Source organism: Morus notabilis, unplaced genomic scaffold (genome assembly GCF_000414095.1).
Source record: "Morus notabilis unplaced genomic scaffold, ASM41409v2 Scaffold1225, whole genome shotgun sequence".
Taxonomy (NCBI): domain Eukaryota; kingdom Viridiplantae; phylum Streptophyta; class Magnoliopsida; order Rosales; family Moraceae; genus Morus; species Morus notabilis.
In genome coordinates, this window is record NW_010357682.1 from 496,576 (window position 1) to 517,055 (window position 20,480).

A 20,480-nucleotide genomic window follows, 5' to 3' on the forward strand; every position below is an offset into this window, starting at 1 on the left:
CGTACTTACTAATCCAACCCTATATGTAATAAATTTATAATGTACTCGCAACTTATTTCCCGCTCAAAATGAAAAGATCAAGAACTAAATAGTGGAATGATTAGTCTCTGATCTTTGATTAGCGAAAAAAATCCATGATCATTCAATATTTCACATATATCTATATATTTTTATATGCAATATCAGATCAAGAAATTCAGTTGCACATACATAATTTTGAGGGCGCGTTTACCAAACCGTGAAGGAATATAACAAGAACGGAATGGGATTGAAAAAGAAAAGAAAAGAAAATAATTAAAGATCACTCATTCCTTTTTAAGTGTTGACTTAAATATTAGATGATGTAATAAGAAACAATCTCATTCCATTTCTTATGTTTATTAAAATTAAGAATAATAATGTTATGAATTTAACCACTAAAATACTCTGACACAATTTGATAACCATTGACTATATAGTAATTCACTAAGAGTAGATAAATAAATTTAACATTATTCCTTTTGACAAGAAATTGATACTAAAAGTAGTGTAAGAATTGACATTCTATTTTCTCATTCTCTAAATTATGTGAGACCTACTAAATCTCTATTACGAATTTTATATGTAAACACATTATTAAATAAGAAAAGAAATTTTTGCTCACTTTTTCTTTCCCTTTGATGCAAAATAAACATGCCATTAGTGTTAGGTCCAAAACTAATAAAAAACAATTAAGATTTTAATTGAAGCAGTTAGTATGTTACGTGCAAATCGAGTTGGATTCAATGTTGTGAAGACGATACAAGCGTAAATCCATAGTTTTTAAGTTAAAATGTGTCGATTTGATCAGATGAACACGAACACCCGTAAATTACCCAATGTAGAAATCTAACTAAAACAATTGTGATCAATCCTATTTTTATCTCCGAACTACAGGCAAAACGATATTTTGGTACATGAATTTCGAAGCGTCCCAAAAGACGTTCTTGAGTATCCGTTTAGTTGGAGGATTCGTTCTCTGATTCGAATCATGGTTCATGATTCGTTACAGTATTTTCTCTCACAAAAAACACACGTAAATAAAAAATAATTCTTATCTCATAGTTCTAATCCATGAACCAAACAGGCTAAAATCATACCATACTTTGCCCATGTCAAAAATGTCAAGTTTTTAGCAGGAAGAGGAACCTTAGCGCCATATGATGAGTTCTTATAATATTTAGGGCAGGCTTACGAAGCAACTTTTGCACCCATTAAAAATAAAAAAATAAAAAATAAAAACCATAGAGGGATTCTCTAAATTATGTGAGACTTACTAAATATCTATTACGAATTTTATACGTAAACACATTATTAAATAAGAAAAGAAATTATTGCTCACTTTTTCTTTCCCTTTGATGCAAAATAAACATGCCATCAGTGTTAGGTCCAAAACCAATAAAAAACAATTAAGATTTTAATTGAAGCAATTAGTATGTTACGTGCAAATCTAGTTGGATTCAATGTTGTGAAGACGATACAAGCGTAAATCCATAGTTTTTAAGTTAAAATGTGTCGATTTGATCGGATGAACACGAACACCCGTAAATTACCCAATGTAGAAATCTAACTAAAACAATTGTGATCAATCCTATTTTTATCTCCGAACTACAAGCAAAACGACATTTTGGTACATGAATTTCGAAGCGTCCCAAAAGACGTTCTTGAGTATCCGTTTAGTTGGAGGATTCGTTCTCTAATTCGAACCATGGTTCATGATTCGTTACAGTATTTTCTCTCACAAAAAACACACGTAAATCAAAAATAATTTTGATCTCATAGTTCTAATCCATAAACCAAACAGGCTAAAATCAAACCATACTTTGCCCATGTCAAAAATGTCAAGTTTTTAGCAGGAAGAGGAACCTTAGCGCCATATGATGAGTTCTTATAATATTTAGGACAGGCTTCCGAAGCAACTTTTGCACCCATTAAAAATAAAAAAATAAAAAATAAAAACCATAGAGGGCCAAGTCTAGGATACGAGGAGGGGTAAGAGCGATCTCAGCTCTAAACTCAATCATGTAAGCTTTGACTTCTTGAAAAAGAGCCACAAAACATCTGCAGATCAATCTTCCTCCCAAATTAAAACAAATGTAGCAACAAATTAATATGAAACCACCATAAAACGTCGATTCATATCATTTTGAGTTGCAAGGGGCAAAGTGAAACAATCCCTCTTCAGGGGTCAAATTAAAAATAAACCCTTAAAACAATTGCAGGATGGACAACTGACCCAGGAATATGCCATACAGGGATCTATAGATATTAGTATATTGCACAATAACCGTTTGTTCAGTGATCTCATGGCAAATGAATAGTTGCAAGGGGCCAGCAGGCAAAAATTCCATAATCAACTCATTTGAAAAGAAGACTTAAATTAAATACATATTGTTGGAGACTTGGTCTACAGATTGGTCGCACAGATATATCCACCAGAGACACAACATTGACTGTTAAGATACAAGAAAATTAAAATTATCAAATTTATAAGTCCTAAAACTGAAGCAGGAAAAAAACAAAAAACAAAAAACAGAAACAATAGACAAAAACAAAAGGGTTGGGGAAAGGTATCCACAGAATACCACTTTTCCGCAAATCCTCCCCGCTTTTCAAGCTCCTCTAAACTTGGCCTCGTATACTTGAGGTTGCTGCAAGATTGACAGGAATATTCGTCAAAAAATTACATTAGATATTCGGCAAAATTACAAGTCATCAAAATAAAATTGTTGAATCAGTGTCACAGAATGTAAGCACTAAAAGAATGATGTTTTGATCTCGTAAAATCTATTGCCTCCTTGAAAAGACACGGAAAGATTCTCAAGTTTGTCTTAATTCACATGTTCTAATTTATCAAGAAAAAAAGAAGCTTCATTCACAAAGGACAAAAAGGTCACACCCCTGGAATTTCAATGGAAAAGACGCATCATAATTACAAGTACAAGAGACACTGAAGCAGTGTGAAAATCTTATTCAGAGCAATGGTTAAAGTTCTTTCAAGTCTCATCAATTAATTAGATGAATTAAAAATATCATAAGAAAGGAAAATTTATTTTCATCACAAAGGCGCATATTTTCGAGGAATTCTGTATTACCATGAACAAGGCTGAAATCTGCCTTCCAGCAAACCATCTCCCATGCATTGCACGCTGAGCAGCTGCAGCTGCTTCTGCAGTTTCAAACCGCAAATAAACACACCCAGCACTGTTTCTGCACAATAAAACAATTTGGATTGAAAATCTTGAGATAAAAAAAAGCATTGACACGAGAGAGGAAAACTTGAACAGGCAAAATCAGCAATGGTAACCAATTCAAAACCCCTTACATCGTGAACAGACTTTCCCTTTAAAGGTATTTTAGCGAATGATTTTTAAATTTTTTTTGGTTTTTAAGAAACCACAAAAATGGGAAGTAGCGCATCATTAACACCTCAGAATAGAAAGCTTCCAAGTTGGCTAATCTTCAACTGCATTGCCTATGAATTTTCTTTTCATCAACTTGAGTAATATCAGAGCGCGAGAATTTGGATGAAGTTTTCCCAAAGATGGTGAGGCATCAAAGTATATCAGTGTTATTTCTTTTCTCTCTTAAAGGGAGGGTAATTGTTGTTTGAGACCAAGCAGTCGAGTGGATATAAAGACCCTTGATTCACGAAGTTATTTTCAATAAAATCACAAACTCCCGTTTATGCTATTTTTAGATTAAGCATATATGGCGGTCAACATAAAATAGTTTAAAACATGCAACATAAGGATTTTGTATAGCACTTCTAATAAGACTTGTGAAAATGAGAACAAATATGAGGATATAAACAAAAAGGTTTATAATTGTTGGCAGGCTATCTTCGTTATATACTTACTTGTCCACATAAATATGTACCACCCTGCCACATTTAGAACACTCTTCCTCTACGTCCTCTTTAATATCTACATCAAACTCTGGATCAGTCTGAAAAAAAAAAGGGTGTGATCAGTTTCTTTTTCTTTTTCTTTTCGGCTCTTTAGCCCTCTAAACAGAGATAAACCAAAATTGACAAGAAAACCACGAACCTCTGTGGCAGGATCAAACATATTGTTCAGCAGTAGACATTCAGTAGGACTTCCAACAGGAATCGTGGCAGCAACCGGAAGAACTGGTGCAGTGACTGCAGCTTGTCCATTAATTGGCAAGTTCATCACACTTTGATTTGTAACTGACCCATTCAGAGCGGGCACCCCAAGAGACCCCACCATACTGAAAAAGTTAAAACAAGTTAAAGATATGGCTAAGACAAATCAAGAGGAAAGAGAAAGGGAAGTCAAAGAAGAAGATAAGACTTAAACCTTGTGGCAATACCAGAGCGGTCCAACTTTTGCATAAGTAATGCTCTTGATTGAGCATTTAAAGACTGCAAAGAAAATATCCATACGTAAAAAAAAGGACTTGATTCCATCACAAATTTAAGCGTTCTTTGAGAATCAGGTCATTGCTGATTGACTTAATAGATCAGATGCTGGAGACACCAAAAAAGTCCCTGGTTTATGATGACCAGACTTTGTAATCACAAGTGTTTCAAGGAATAAAATTCATATTCTGTTTTGAGCATTGGTAAATTGATGAATCAAAGGTCACAAGTACAAAAACAAGTCTGAGCAAGTGAGTGAACACAGAAAAAATACACGGGGTTCCTAATAAGTTCTTTAGGAGCTCGCAGGAATGGAACAATCCATTGAGACTATTGCCCTCTTTAGGAGCTTGTAGAAATCAAACTATGTATAACGTGTGATGAAAAAGTGAATTTTTCTAGAGCTGTTTGCATATATGTTTTTGTGCCTCCAACATGCTTTGCTAAACAACTACACAATTTATAAATTTCATGATGTAGCATGAAACTAAATTATAACTTGTTAGGGGTAAAACAGCTAGGACAAAACACTAACTCCAGTTCTACAGAATCTACAGCATTTTGACACATATGCATTCATGATTTTCATAATAAATTTTTTTATGATTTGTGACATTGCTCTTTTGCTAAAGGGTAGGGAAAAATAGCAGCAAATCTTATGTATGCATAAATTAATGTCTATCTAATATACTAAAACAAATTAGCTTTACCAAGCCACCCCCTTCATCATCATCAAAATCTGCGGATTTTGCTCCAGGATCTTGTGTCCCAACATGATCGGTTACAGATGAAACCTACACAGCCAAGTTAAATGGACATCAGCTGAAATGGGAGATGATAGCTACTGATGGTCACAAAACAAACATGGACAACCAAACAAGAAATCAAAGTATTACAACAACATATTCCAACAGAATTGAATATACAAATGTAGAACTTGACAAAGAAGAAAGAGAGGAGACGCTACCTTAATAGTACGACCAGCTATCTCCAATTTTCCATTCAAACTCTGAGCAGCCTTTGCATGTTCTAGTTGGGCAAACTGCAAAAGAATGAACAGATGAACACGTGAATTCTTGCCATAGATCGATAAAAATTTACTTAAAAGAAGCACGTTATCCGTTATCACTGACTTGAACAAACCCAAAACCCTTGCACTGTCCTGTTTCAAGATCAAGAGGAAGTTGCACAAGCTCCACGGGACCAAATGGTTCAAAAATCTGAGCAATCAGCACAAGAAAAAGATGTCAGGAAAAAAGTTCAATACAATCTTAAACAAAAACATCTCTAACCACCATTTTAAACATAAATTTGAGAGTCAATAGCTTGTGGTTGCATCTTTTGGACATGAAAACACTAGCACACTTGCATGATTTATCATCTTACAGGCACAATTTATCTCATATAAAATGCTATCCATCTTCCTTTAAAATTCTCTTTCTGCTTAAGGGCAGTGTCCCAATACTCATTTTGCCCAAAAATATTATCTTCAAGTTTATAAAACCAAAACACAGTACACAGTCGCAGTACCTCTCTAAGGTGAGCCTCAGTCATGTTAAAATGTAAATTCCCGACATATAGTTTTCTGTCAACTGCCCCATATGGTCCTGTCCCACCTGTGCCTCCAGAAGAAGTGTTAGATTGAACAAGGTTCTTTTCAGCTTCTGAGGGTTTCACCATTACAGGTTGTCCAAGAAGTAGTTGGCCAGAAAGTGCTATTGCCATTGGTACAGACATTGCATCATAAAATTCAATATACCTGCAGTTTCATCAAGGCCTCAAATAAATAAGTTTTCAGAACATACGTAACAGGATTATCGCAATCAAAACTTACAATGCCTATAGCAAAGAGATGTAGAGAAACAAAAACTCTAGTGCAGAGAGCTCAAGCTGAGTTTCTTTAGATGAATCTGATGACCCAGGTAAGAGAAAATGTTAGATCATCATATCCAAATACAAAAATATTAAAAATATGCCTAAAAAAAAGTCATCGAGAATACTACAAATAGTTGGTTTCAGGGGGAGAGGGGAAGTTAACAGCGGACACTTATCCACTCTACTAAGATCATGCATGTTTTTGAATTAGTTCCACAAACACAGTGTTTAACAGTGTGCTTTTGACTAAAATCCATTATTAAAAAATATTAGAATCTTAAACGTGTAAAACTCCCCTTCCACGCTCCTTCCCTCAACCCAACCCCCCCCCCAATCTGAAGGAGAAAAAAAAAAGCGAATAGAACAAAGGAAAATAACAGTGCCAGTCAGATCTGGTGTCAGAAATTCTTCAAAAAGATCAAAGTTGACCAAGTTGATTCAGTGCCTTCCATAAAATTCCAGTCCATGATAGGACGACCATAAAATTTGGCAGGACAGAGGCGCACACGGATACAGAATGGTGCCCTAAACACGAAGAGGAAGAAAACTGGAAAGAGGATAATTTAGGTTCTTGTTGTCTACCTTGAGTACGCAGCATGAATTGATTAAACATGGGTGCAAGGTATTCCCATCATCCCTCATCATTATCGCATTGCTAGTCCATTTAAGAATACAGTTAAACTTGATTCTAGAAAACCGTCACATTAATATTTGCTTTGCAAACTACATGCACATAAGATATGGCAGTTGGAAATAAATGCACATACCCAACTCCTTTTGAACGTCTAGAATTCCTATCCATGATCAGTCGCACATCCCTCACCTGAAAATAGTGGGAAAAGAAGCTGTAAGATCAGAGCATATAAAAATCTCGTAGTTAAATAACTCATATAGAGATCTTTGAGACCTCCAGACTACACATTGAAGACCTAATTGGGTTTGCTCAGAAGACAACCACCGAACTCCTGTACATTTCACTCACCCCACTTATACAGAATGTTGACACACAAGAAACTTACTACACTACTTGTAACTGAAGGCAGAGGAGCATTAACTGCAATAAGAAGTAAATGTATCTCATTACGTGCATCCATAGTGATAGCATTTCATGATTTCATGCGACAAATTGTACGTGTTCTTACACACATACAAAGATCACACATCCAAAATGCATATATACAAAATGACGCAGAGAGGTACTACGAATAGATTCAATATAAACAAGTCCCAAATGACTAAAAAAAGAATGAACGTACAAATTATTAAATGCTTCGCAGAACCCCAAAGAAATAAGAAATAAGGAAATGATTTCACAAACCTTGCCCGCTTTAGAGAAGAATTCATAAACATCTCTCTCGGTTGCCTTCAGCGGCATCTGTCATCACCAAGATCCATCATGAACGAGCCAAAACAAGCAGAGAAAACAGGGAAATCAAAGTGAGAAAGAGATATTTATGATGAGCAAAAGAGGGGGAAAAAGAGCAAGTTACAAACCTGGAAAGCAAAAACAGTTCTTTGATCCCTTTCTGGATCAGCTTCAGGCTCCGTTGCTTCTTTCTTGTCCTTAAATCTCCTGCCAACCATATTTTATTCAACAAATTAGTAACAAAACGTCCAAAAAGGAAACCTCAAATTTCAGCAGAGTTGTCTTCTTATCACATCTGTATCGAATCGTTTCGGAGCAACTAGAATTTGTTTTAAACAAGCAAAAACAATGTAAACAATGGATTTTTTTAACTGTGTTCCCTGGGACTCGAACCCAAAACTTAATGCATTAAAAGGGCAGTCTTTTTTCCAACTTAAAAAGCCAAACAACACGATGGTGGACAAGTATAGCTCATAGTATCCCCAACCCAATGATCCATTTTCATCGTCACTAAACAACTTAGCTTCCGTTTACAAACTAACTAAACTACTCACATTTTGTAGATAAGCTCAAACTTAACCAATGGAGAAGTCCTACATCATTAGCAATGCCCATTTGCTGATAAATTATAAGGCATTATAACAACTCTCTAAGCCGAAGACAATACTAAATTTGAACCAATGAACCATAACAAAACGCTAAAAATTTCACCAAACACAAAATTCAATTCAAAAACAGAAAGAAGAGATCAAGTAAGAGCTTTATTCATTACCTGCTCTCTCTCATCTCAATCTCCTTCTCCCTCTCTTTAGTTTCCCTATCGCGATCAGACCGGCTCTGGCTCCTCCGAGATCTCTCCTCCCGGACGGACCGGCTCCGGCTCCTCCTCGACCGCTCTTTCTCATCCCTCTCCCTGTCCCTCTCTCTCTTCTCTCTACCCTTCTCCTTGTCCCTCTCTCTCCTCTCCCTCTCCTTCTCCTTGTCCCTCCTCTCTCTATCCTTATCCCTATCCCTATCCCTATCTCTATCCCTACTACTCCTCTCTCTCTCGCGCTCTCTCTCTCCATCTCTCTCCTTCTCTCTCCCGCTCCGATGGTGGTGCCGATCCTTGTCGCGGCCATTCTCGTGCTCGCTCTTCGACCTCTTGCTCCGCCTCTCGTCGTCCTCTTCTCCTCCTCCGCCGCCGCCATGGACGTCGTCGGCGTGGTGGTTGTCGCCATCGTCGGCCTCTCTCTTCCGGTAGCTCTTCTCGCTGCCTCCTTCCTTCTTCGTCTTCCTCCTCGAATCGCGGTCTTCGTTCTCCTCCACCGTCTTCTCCAGGTAGGCGTACTCGTCGAATTCCATTCTCTCGCCTCCGAAGCCCGTAATCTGAGCTACCAAGCTAGGGTTTTGTCAAAACCCTAGATTTTGCAGAGGGGCAAAAGGAGGGGAAATAGAAGCAAATCTGCGAAAATGGGGAATTTGTGAATTTCTAGGGTTTTGTTCGTTTATTTGTTGTCTCTGTGGAAAATAGCGGACTGGTTTTTATTTGCTGCCTAAGCTGACGTAATAGAATCTAGAATATGGACTAAGGATGTAATTTTGAACATTTATGCTGGTTTTTTTGGGGTAAAAACGACAAAACTCTTTTTTTTATCTTTTTTTTTTTAGTGCTTGACGACCCGTACGTTTTACACCCCTTTTTAATAAAACTTTTTATTCCCAAAATTACCCATTAATAAATTTTATTTAAAGACAAGAGTACCTTAAAAAAAATACTCATTACACACCCTATCTTAAAAAATATATATTGCATTTTAAAAATTATTGTGACTTATTTCTTCTAAAAGAATATGATTGGTTCTAATATAAAAAAGTTTCTAAAAGAAAATATTCGTTTTAGAGAATTACTGTCACTAGGAAGATATTAAAATTGGAAATGGTTCCTTCTCATTATGTTTGAAGAAATACGATGATTATGTAAAAGAAAAAAAATACAACGATTATGTTTGAAATCACTTACAAAGTTGCAAGCAATATAAAGGGTTTGTTTGGCATTACTTTTGGAGCTTGTTTTAGCTTTTTTTAAGAAGTTGCAGTATGTCATGGTGTTTGGTCAAGTATACTTTTGTATAGTAACTTTTAAAAATTGATGCGTCATAGTAGAATTTAAAAAGCAGGTCATAAATTATTTTTACAGAGCAGTTTCTACTTTCATTGTCTAAAATTTATTAAAACAACCTTAATAATAAAACTTAATTCTCAATCTATTTTTTTTAAGAACAATCTATCACTTCTATATAAAATTAAAATATTTTATTTTAAATGTTTATTTGAAAATTAAAAATCCATAATAATATCTTATATTAAATTTTTAATATTTTTAATGATTATCATGAAACGGATAGTTTGAAAAATAAATTGTTGCGAGTTTTAAAAATATTTTACCCTCGTATAATTTATCTCTTTCAATAAAAGAAATTTATTTTTAGAGATGTTTTAATTTCTTATTAAATATATTTTTTCGTAAATGAATGTAACGATGAAAGTAATAGAATTAGGAATGAAAGTAAAGTAACAATTAGATCCAACCAATTCAACCGACATTTGATCATTATTACTATTAAATGCTTTAAGATATAAAGGTGATGATGCGGTAGAAATGGAAAAAAAGAGTATGATGAGAAGATGACATATCAATTTATGGCGTTAATTTCAATAATAGTACTACTGAGGAAATGATTATTAATTTTAGCACAACTTTTGTATAATTTCACAATTAGCATCGCCATGTTAGTAAAAGTGAGACAATGTCATTTTTACTTGAGTTAACATGACAATTGTGCCTCATTTTAATTTTAAAGCCTTGAATATATATTATGAAGCCTTTTATAATTCAAATATTCAAAGTAGAGAGAGGAGGAGGAAAACAAATGCGGGTGTGCACAGAGACCAATAAACCCCAACGACCACCACCGTCTACCACATTGAGTACCGACGAACTCGTAACAACGAGAACCCACGACAGCGAGCACCCACGCAGTGAGAACCCACGTAGTGAGAACCCACAAACCCAAAATCACGCGGCGAGAACCCACGAACCTTCACCAGAGAAATCAACGCCTAACCCATAAGCACAAACCGAGGAAACCTCACCCTCCTAACATTCTTCGCTGGAGAAATCAACCACGAAACAAACGAGGTCAATGACGGATTCCGAGACAAAGGTGAAAACTTTATTGGCTTTTCTTGTTTATTTTTTTTTCTTAGGTATTTATTTTTTTTTTTTTTTACCATTTTTTGTCGTCTTATAAGAAAAGAAAGTCTTACAAGAAAAGAAAGGCTTTAGAGGAGGAGATAAAAGCAGATAATGTCAGTTATTTGAAATTTTTTATTGTCATTGTGCTCCTTATTTGGTCTGTGACTCTGCCTGATGGGCGGTCATATCATTATGACTGATCATAAGACAGGCACAGTGTGTGGTCATAGTACTATGACCGATGGTCATAATTCTATGGCCGATCATCAGACAGGCAGGCTCATAGTGTGACTGCCTGACTGATGAGCCTGCGGTCATAGTATTATGATCGTCGGTCATAGTATTGTGATCGCACTATGTGACTGTCTTATGACTGGCCATCAGCCATAACACTATGAGTGAGCTTGCATGATGGGCAGTCATAGAATTATGACCGTCGGTCATAGTACTATGACCGCTCAATGGTCAGACTCTTAGTGTGCCAGTCATAGTACTTTGATTAACAACTTTGTTTGCCTTTCTTGTTTTTTTTGTATTTATTATTTTTTTTTACCATTTTTTGTCATCTTAGAATAAAAGAAAGGCTTTGGAGGAAGAGATGTCGTTGATAGAATGTGACATCATAGTCAGACGATATCTTTACAGGAGCTTCCCCGTCTTCAACAACATATCTTAAGGAAAAACGGTTTCCTTGTGGCCGAATCTCAAGCACATTTCTCACCAAATCTATAAGACCAATATAAGTTGTGTTGGTGGGGACCAATATCACTTTCATTTCACAACCGATGTATCTCGAAGCACAGTCCCAATATCCATTGTACTTGATGAAGACGTTCAATCCGGCAGTCATTCCTAAATAATTTAAAAAACAATAATTGTTAATCAACATGCAATTACTTATAGTCGTCATTAGAAATTGTCAGTCATAACACTGTGTAATGGCCGGTCATAAGACAGTCATAGTGTGCCAGTCATAACACTATGGGTCATTTCAGTCATAATATTATGACCGGACAGTCATATCACTATGACTGCCTTACGGTCATAATACTATGACCTGCCATTTTGACTTATATTGTTATAATTTGGCTCATAGACAATGACTCATACTGTTATGACTGACTGATCAAAATATTATAACCGGACATATAACACTATGATTCATAATACTATGACTCCTAAGGTCAACTATGTCTTTGACGTGTTGGTCGTTATAATCAGTTTACATATCAGTTATAAACCATCTAAAATCTCAAATTGACGAAGGATATTTTCAATTTCTATCACATTAAGTTCAACCCAGTCATTTTTTTCAAGTTCTATATACTAAGGTCTCGTTTATTTCACCAATTCGAGTTTAAAATTTGAGTTTTGCTACAGTAAAAAAACTCTCAAAAATAGTCACATCTAACTTTTTTGCTACAGTAAAAAGCTCTCACATAAAGTCACATCTCAACTCGAATTAAAAATTCAAATCAACGAACTAAACGGATCCTAAATCTCCCGAAAAATAAATTTAAAAAGACAAATAAAAGGAAAACAAAAAAAATTGTGTACCAACCTCGATCTGTGCACAACCGGAGTATCGCTGACGAGGGAATGAGGGCGTAGGGAAGAGAGAGACTAAGTAGAGAGATGCCAAATTTGAGAGAGAGAGAGAGAGAGCTGAAAATGGGGTGTAGAGAGAGAGAGAGAAGAATAGACGGGAGAGAATTGAGAGTTTCTTTAATGTGCTTTTAAATAATAATTTTGACCTAAGTGACATAGAAGTTATTTTACCTCACAAATCTGTTTGGCACATAAATCTAATTGTAGAGAAGGATTGATATCAAGTTGTATCCCATATAAATATCATTTTTCATTTTCTATAGGAGAATTGAGTTTCATTCCCCTAAAGATTTATGCCCATTATTCATGGAACCCACCAGTTGATGTTGCCTTGTGTGATTTGTGGGGATAAACAGGAGTGCTTATTTTCCATATCCTCCAATTCGTAATGGCGATGATAATCTAAGTTGTGACATGAAATGACACAGATCCAACACAAAATATCAAACACCTTGATATATAATGAAACTAAAAGTGTGTTTAGAACTCGTTTTAAATTAATTTTATTTTTTGTATGAAAATAAAAATAAAAACGTTTTCAATCTCAGACAGAAATTATTTTTAAAAATGTGTTTGATAATTTTATCAAGAGATTATTTTCAGTATAAAAAACTAATTAATGTGTCTCTCTCTACTCGAGAGAGGAAAAAATAAAAACAAAAAATAAAAAAATGACTAAAAATCATTTTTCATTTCTCTCTCATTTTACACTGAATCAAAAAATCGTTTATCAAAAAATCATTTTCATTTTTATTTTTTATCTTTATTGTGTCAAATTACGTTTTAAAGACGTTTTCATTTTTTCTTTCTCGAAAAACGTGAAAAATAAAAGCGAAATCAATTCCAAACACGACCTAAAACTTGCTTATCTTTCATAATTCTACCCATGCCTTCCGTTTTCTTAATGGTCTCGAATAATAAGAGTTAGAGCTTTTGATTTCTCACACTGTCATCATTACAAGTGGAGATTTGGTACAGAAGAAATAGAGAAAATAAGAGTCCATTTGGTAAAGGGATTGAAAATCATAATTCAGAACTATTCTCAATTTATGTGTATTTTTTGTGAGAAAAAATACTGTAACGAACCATGAACCATGATTCAAATCCCTTTACCAAACGGACTCTAAGAATCACTAGAACGGTAGAATTTTTTATTGTGCAAATAAAGAAACATTTGAGCTACTATTAGTCATAATAATATACAAATACACTGACAAATGAACTTTAGGTGCCACTTATTCCCAGAATCCTAACAAAATATTAGTTAAAACACTGAAAAATAAAGAGAGAAAATTGAATAGATAGATAGTAGTACAAATAGATCTTAGAGCCTAGGCTATGAACAATCAACCTAATTTTTAATTTTCAATCACTCCGCTCAACAGAGAACAATTTGATGGTAACAGATTTGTATATAACTCTCTAAAAATACCTGAAATGCTTCAAATTTTTGTGCCGTTACATCATTCTGCTCAAAGGAATTATTTGATTCTGTCGAGAAACCCTCTCTAAAGGAGAAATAACTTGCGGCATTGTCATACCCCCGGAAACAATGATCTCTGCGCCGCAACCCAAGAATAAGAAAAATGTAAGAAAGAAGAAACATGCGATAAAGAATCAAAGATCGATTTTAAAATGCTTTAATAACAGTAAGTTTTACATTTGTGTTTCCTTTTGCCAAAACACATTAGTTTGACTAGTGGTTTTGTCTTACAAAAAGATGAATCGGAATCGTAATGAGAAAACATTATCATGAACCATAAGCAATTGAAAATCCATATTAGCTGTCAGTTATTTATAACACAAATTTTGAGCTATGGTAGTTGTAGCAAAAGTGCAGCTGATGTTATTATAAGCAAAACCAGAGACTAGAATGTTGATGATCCACTAAGGCAGACCACCAAAATAACTACAAGTTCACGAAAAAGTGTCCAAAAATCCTGAAGCAATGCTCTAAACGGCCTTTTAAAGTGAAGTTTCTTACACTAATATAGTACGAATTGTTGTATGGCTAAATGAGTCAATATTTTTCCCTACCAATATAGATCAGAGGATAATAATATTATCACAAAATCAAAGCTTAACGCTAATGTTTGGAAGGATGAAAACGAGGAAGGAAGTGGGAGCCGGGGGGAAAGGATAATTGGATGGAGAATGATAGAGTACCTTGGTTGGTTAAAAAGAGAGAGTAAAATGAAACATTTAATAAGGTGGATAAAAAATTATTGTGCGTCCCACAATTTAATCCTTTCAATGTAGGATGAATTTTTAGGTGAAGAACATAAAACCATTTAATAGTAACCAAATTTACTTTTTTGTCCGTCCTTAGGAAAATATAACAAGTTGATGAATAAATAGATATACAGTGCAAATCTCTCGCTTTCTTTCCTTTCAACCTACCAAATAACCTAAGGGGAAACTTTTTTTTTTTTTTTTCTAACTCTTATATGTGTGTGTGTGTGTATTTTGCTCAGAATCTCTTATATATTTTCTTTCCATCTGTTTTTCTGTCCTTCCTACCAGGCAGAGTGTAAGAGAAAAATTGCCGGACTCTTTTACCAGTTTAACAGGGGGTCATAACAAAGGGTAGAGAGAGCAATAGTTGATAAGTAGTCATACCTATGCCCTCTCGGATTGATAGATTTGGTCTTATGATCTCCTTGGAGTTGATCAGGACTATATCACCGATGTATAGATGATTCGTTGGAATAAAAACACTACATAACTCTTCATCTTCATTATCCTTCTACAGGAAGACCATAAAAAAAGAGCAATATAATTTCTGTTAAACTCAACCCGCACACAACATGCTTAACATGATTCGTTACATGAAACCCACACGTTGAAAAATAGCATTTGTCACCTTAAACTTAACTTCAATATGTTATCATTCCACCAAGTATATATACACACACACATATATATTATCATCATCAAATAATGTCACGTCAAACAAACTTTGTGTTACCAGAGTTGCTAGTAGTTTGGTCTTGCAAGTAGTTATTGCACTGCAACTGGTGCATGGGCCTTGATTCTCGAAATTCATCTACATATCTCAATAAGAAACGGAAGCTTTCTTTTCCTTTGTTTGCCATCGTCCTGTCCTACCATTTTGTCCAGATTTATCTTTGTATATATCTATTTGTTACCTTATTAATATTCCTGGGTCACACTATTTTTGGATTCTTTAGCATCATATTCAATAAAGTGATTAGCCCATCAAATTGGGAATTTTTTTCTCCAAAAATATATTCTGTTATTGCCTATTTCATATATTGACCACTCTGCCAACGACTTACTGGTCTTATAGATAAAGACTGCTTCTAGTTTTCTATACCATTATATGCTTTGTACTCGAAGATCAATTATAAGTTGTTATCCAACCATACAGATGGAACAATTGAAGGTTCAATAAAAATGGTAGTCAATTTTTTAACACTTGGAACATGGAATAATAAAATTGTATCTTTTATTTCTTCTTTTTAAATAAGAAAATGTAATTAGTGTGCATAAGATATCAACCAAAAGTTGGAATAAGCAATATGTCGCATATAAAACATATAAACAAGAACATGAAGGATTGGAATGCAAAATCATCATTACCAAAAAAGAGGCAAACAAACAAACAAAAAAGAAGGAGGGAAAAACCAGTACCTGCAGGGTGACAGTGGATGTAATAAAACCAAAAGCATATTCACCAACTCTTGGGTGACGAATAATTGCAACTTCTTTGAAAGCCGTGGTATTTTGGTCTGTGACAAAAATAAGGTAAAATATCATATTGGCATCTATATATCAAACAAATATCAAAATTGAAGACGAAAAAGTGAATAAAAAAGAAAAAGAAAAAAAGGCCAGGGAGAATATTCTATGCAGACCTTCTATATTCTACAAACAAATCCAAATTTCTAAAAAAAAATTATAGGCATTCCAATGGAGATGGATAATGGACTACTGTTCAGGAAAAATCTAGCCTCGGCAACTTCTCTCCAAAATTTCCACCTGATATGACGCAGATCTACTTTTCCCAAAGTTCGTTGTTTTGACAGATAACTAGATCAACTAAGTCCTCCCAGAGCCGAGTTAGCTAGTTTGACTTTTCAAGTGGGAGCCTGAAAATTCTGAATTCTCAATTGAGGAAAACTTGTGGAGTACTTTTGATTTCATTAGATACAGCAGCCTATTAAGACTCCCATACTAAATATAACAGCCATAAATACTGAGAAGGAAGCCATGCATAAGAATTTCTAAATCCCTCCATCCAAAATCATGTATTTAGCCACCAATCAAATATGGAAATAATAATATTTACCTGGAGAAATCGCAGCACTTATTTGTTTGGATGCGGAATATATATGCTTAACGAAGGGCATTCTCTTTATGAACCATTCTCCAAGTGAGAAAACAGCAGCACCCATCCATGATGAAACAAAAACACCAACAAGGAATACGAAGAGAAGAGATGTGACAAACCCAAGCCCTGCATTTACAAACCAAGTGTTTTGACACATAATACCGAAACAGAATATAAGAATAAGTCAAAAACACTAAACAAAGTGTCATATGAATCAACAACAATCAAGTCATAAAACATGTAAAGTAGGAATAATCGTCTCTCTAAGATTTAGCAGTCATGGTTGAGTCGTAGAATGTAAAGCACGATCATGAATCATAAAACGCATGGAAAACAAGCAATCGCAAGTACATATTATAATCCAGCACTGGCGACCTATGAGACTAACCAGGGAAAAACCCTTCCTCGAGGGAAAATCAATGGAGTTGCAAATTATTGTTATCCTCTCGAGCCCAAACTCCAAAAGACCGCCAAATTGGCAACACAACCTAATACAGTCAAGGATCCTGATTTCTGGCACGCTGCTGATTTTTTAACTATATTTCTTCCCCTTTTATCCAAAATTATGCTTCAATCCCCAATGGTAAAGGTTGATTGCCACCTTTCTTTATCAATTTCAGTAGGTTCACTCAATTTTTCTTCTGTAAGAACTTTCAATCCCTCCACTTAATGACTTTAATTGTTATATCAAGAGGCACTGCACGCAATTAGATCTTTACTTAAAATATAAACTACTTTAAATTGGCAATCAACAATTACCATGGCTCAAATTCTATTGGAAGTGCACTTAACAAAACTTCCTCAAAATGGTACTCTAGACCAATGTGTTTATTTGACTCTAGCTTTGACAGATAGTTTCCTTCTTATGGCCTGCATATGCAGGAAGCTCAACAAACTACTAGGGTGGTTTAAAAATGAATGGTTTGCAAGGTGACAGTATAACTATTGTCTACTTAGCAAACAAGTTACAAAAATAATCTTCCTTACAGTATCTGAACCTTCATCTCTTCATTAGCACCTTACTTTAAAAGATAATTCCATTACCATCTTGCTATAATTGTGCTCTTAATTAGAGCAATAATACCAAATTTAGTATGCCTTTGAACCTTGAGATGTCTCTAATTAGTTTCAAAAATAAGCTATGTCAAAAAGCAATCATCAGAAATATGTCTCACATAGTTAATAGTTGATATGAGCGTTCTTAGCTCCAATCTAATCATGCATTTAAGACTTACCAAAAATGTCAAAGCCAAGTTGCTCATATAGTGGACTGAAGAAACCATCGACAAACTCAATAAACCACCAGGTGATGAAAAATGTAACTGCAACAGGGAACAGAACTACGCTGCAACGTCAAAAATTTTAAGAGACATTAGCTTTTGAAGATCATTAGAAAATAGTCAAACGTTATAAAATCTCAAGCAACAGCTAAGTTTGTTACCATCCAGTCATAAACTTCTTGGACACCCAACTTTGGAGAACAAAACAGCAAGCCTGTACATAATGGAATAAGAAGATCACAATAGGAAACAAGACGACGTCAATGTAACAATAATGGGAATATGGTGATACAAACTTGGGAACTTCCCCTGTAATGTAGGTGTTAATACGCTTCAACAGGAAGCATCGTAAAGCTTTTGGACCAATATCCTAATTGTACAAAGTCTCAGTTTAATCTGTGCATTTTTTCTTGCTTGATACTAGAAATTAAGTTATGTAAACCTTCTTAAAGCATACACTACTCCAAACACAGATTGGTTTCATAGCTGTAGTAAAGAAAAAAAGTAGATGCTAAAAGGAAAGTGTGCATTGCCAACAGCTTATTGATAAAGTTCAAACCATCTGAAGGAGTCATAATATTTAAGCATCTCTTTGGGTCAAACTAAGTCCAAACTCCAAAGTGGCAGCGATGATTATGGGACCTCAAACGTCACTTTTTTCCTTCAATAAACCACTCACATGTCTGGATCCTTACACGGTGCTACTTTGTTAAAACAACTATAAGTAGGACTCTCAGAGGATTTTATAGTATTGTTGAAAAATCTATAACCAAAATCTTACTTCCTTGAACCGTGCAAAAAACAAGATAAACCCATTCATCTAAAAAAATATTCTCAGCAAAAAGCGAAGGCCGTCGCAAATGATTAAAAATTTTCAGGGAGAAGCACCATGCTCGTGCTGTTACTGATTCTTTGTAAATTATGCCATAGCTTCAGTTGAATCTATAAGTAAAAGCCTGTTCTCTTCGTGTTCGAATGTCCACCGGCAAAACCTAAATGGCCAAAATACCCCTCATCTTCCAAAACAACGAATCAATGGGTACTTTTTATTTTCTTTGCTCCTTTACTTTTTCCTTACTTCAATACTACATTACGTTCAGTACTGCTCTTTAACAATAAATAACCTATACTACAGTTCAGAAAACAAGAAATGTCTCCCTTAATTCTGCTTCCTCTTTTTTCTTTCTAATAAAGTTTGCATCTGAAATTCAATCTATAATTCCTTATCACATATTTCAGTAATAATTTCAACTTGCTGAGCATAAAGAGAAACACAATTACAAAATCCCCACCCGTTATCAACCATAACGCAGTTTCTTCATTTTTTTTTTTTGTTTCTGCAAACTAAAGAAAAATAACAAGTCCATTTCCAAAATCCCACATTCTTTAATTCAATCTATAATTCCTTATACATAAAATTTTGCATATTTCAGAAATAATTTCAAGTTCCTGGGCATAAAGAGAACCCACAATACAAAATTCACACCAGTTATCAACCATAAGACAATTCTTCGCGCGCGTGTGTGTGTGTATATATATAAATAAATATATATATATATATAACATACATATTGCTAACTAAAAGGAAAGAAAAATCCATGTCCAAAATCCCACATTCTTCGGAATGCCTCAATTTGAATGAGAAATAAAACCCAAAAAAAAAAAACCCCTAAAACTTGAAAATAAATAATTATGATAATAACAATAATCAGCGAATTGACGGTGGAGATGGAAAGAGGGCGATAAAAGGACGACCTTACGAGTGGACATGTTAGGCGAGCTAGGCGGGGATTTGGCTGGATCCTCCGGATCTTGTTCGCCATTTTCAGCTTGACTCAGCGGAATCGAGGTCGACTGATCCTTTTGTTCCGCCATTTTCTCGAGATTCTTCTCACCACCACTTTCGCCCCCACAGATCTGTGGACTTGAACTTGGCTACACAACAATGCCGGAGAAAATCGGGTCAAGAAGAGAGAGAAAGAGGAGAGAGAGAGAGAGAGAGAGAGAGAAGAGAGAAGAGAGAAGAGAGAAGGAGAAGACGAAGAAGGAAAAATAGTAGTGAACTACCCTGCAGAGAGAGAGAGAGTCGGAGGAGGCTTGGGCGTTAAGACAAAAAAATAACTTTAATTTGATCCACAAACGTTTTATGAGTACTTTCAGCAGTAAGCAATGGGGATGTTTATGCATTTAAGGTTTTTTTTTTTTTTTTGCATTTTTTTTTTTTTCATTTTTTAGGTTAATTGATACAGTTTAGCATAATTTCTTATGAAAAATTTTATTTATTAGGAGATTTTTTCGGTAGTCCGTATGTCTTGAAGAAATTAAACTATAAGTAATTTTTTATTTTTATCACTAAA

The 20,480-nt window shown here is 34.8% G+C and overlaps 2 protein-coding genes across 3 annotated transcripts; both read right to left on the reverse strand.

The window, feature by feature from the left end:
• Positions 1-2,363: 2,363 nt before the first annotated feature.
• LOC21399573 (RNA-binding protein 39) lies at positions 2,364-9,160 on the reverse strand. Of its 2 annotated transcripts, XM_024173351.1 has the most exons (14): positions 8,416-9,160; positions 7,772-7,850; positions 7,596-7,652; positions 7,045-7,100; positions 5,933-6,161; positions 5,536-5,622; positions 5,370-5,444; positions 5,113-5,196; positions 4,341-4,405; positions 4,068-4,251; positions 3,878-3,966; positions 3,114-3,228; positions 2,604-2,669; positions 2,364-2,471 (listed from the first exon to the last, which is right to left on the reverse strand). In XM_024173351.1, the coding sequence occupies exons 1-13, from the start codon at positions 8,985-8,987 to the stop codon at positions 2,631-2,633; spliced, it is 1,731 nt and encodes a 576-aa protein (XP_024029119.1). In that variant the 5' UTR covers positions 8,988-9,160; the 3' UTR covers positions 2,364-2,471; positions 2,604-2,630. The 2 variants fall into 2 exon arrangements, with proteins under 2 accessions (XP_024029119.1, XP_024029118.1); XM_024173350.1 differs by having other exon boundaries at positions 2,364-2,669.
• Positions 9,161-13,722: 4,562 nt separating this feature from the next.
• On the reverse strand, positions 13,723-20,221 carry LOC21399574 (protein LIKE COV 2). Its single transcript, XM_024173359.1, has 8 exons — positions 20,191-20,221; positions 19,879-20,058; positions 18,285-18,337; positions 18,079-18,188; positions 16,802-16,969; positions 16,144-16,241; positions 15,109-15,235; positions 13,723-14,048 (listed from the first exon to the last, which is right to left on the reverse strand). The coding sequence occupies exons 2-8, from the start codon at positions 19,996-19,998 to the stop codon at positions 13,948-13,950; spliced, it is 777 nt and encodes a 258-aa protein (XP_024029127.1). The 5' UTR covers positions 19,999-20,058; positions 20,191-20,221; the 3' UTR covers positions 13,723-13,947.
• Positions 20,222-20,480: the final 259 nt, after the last annotated feature.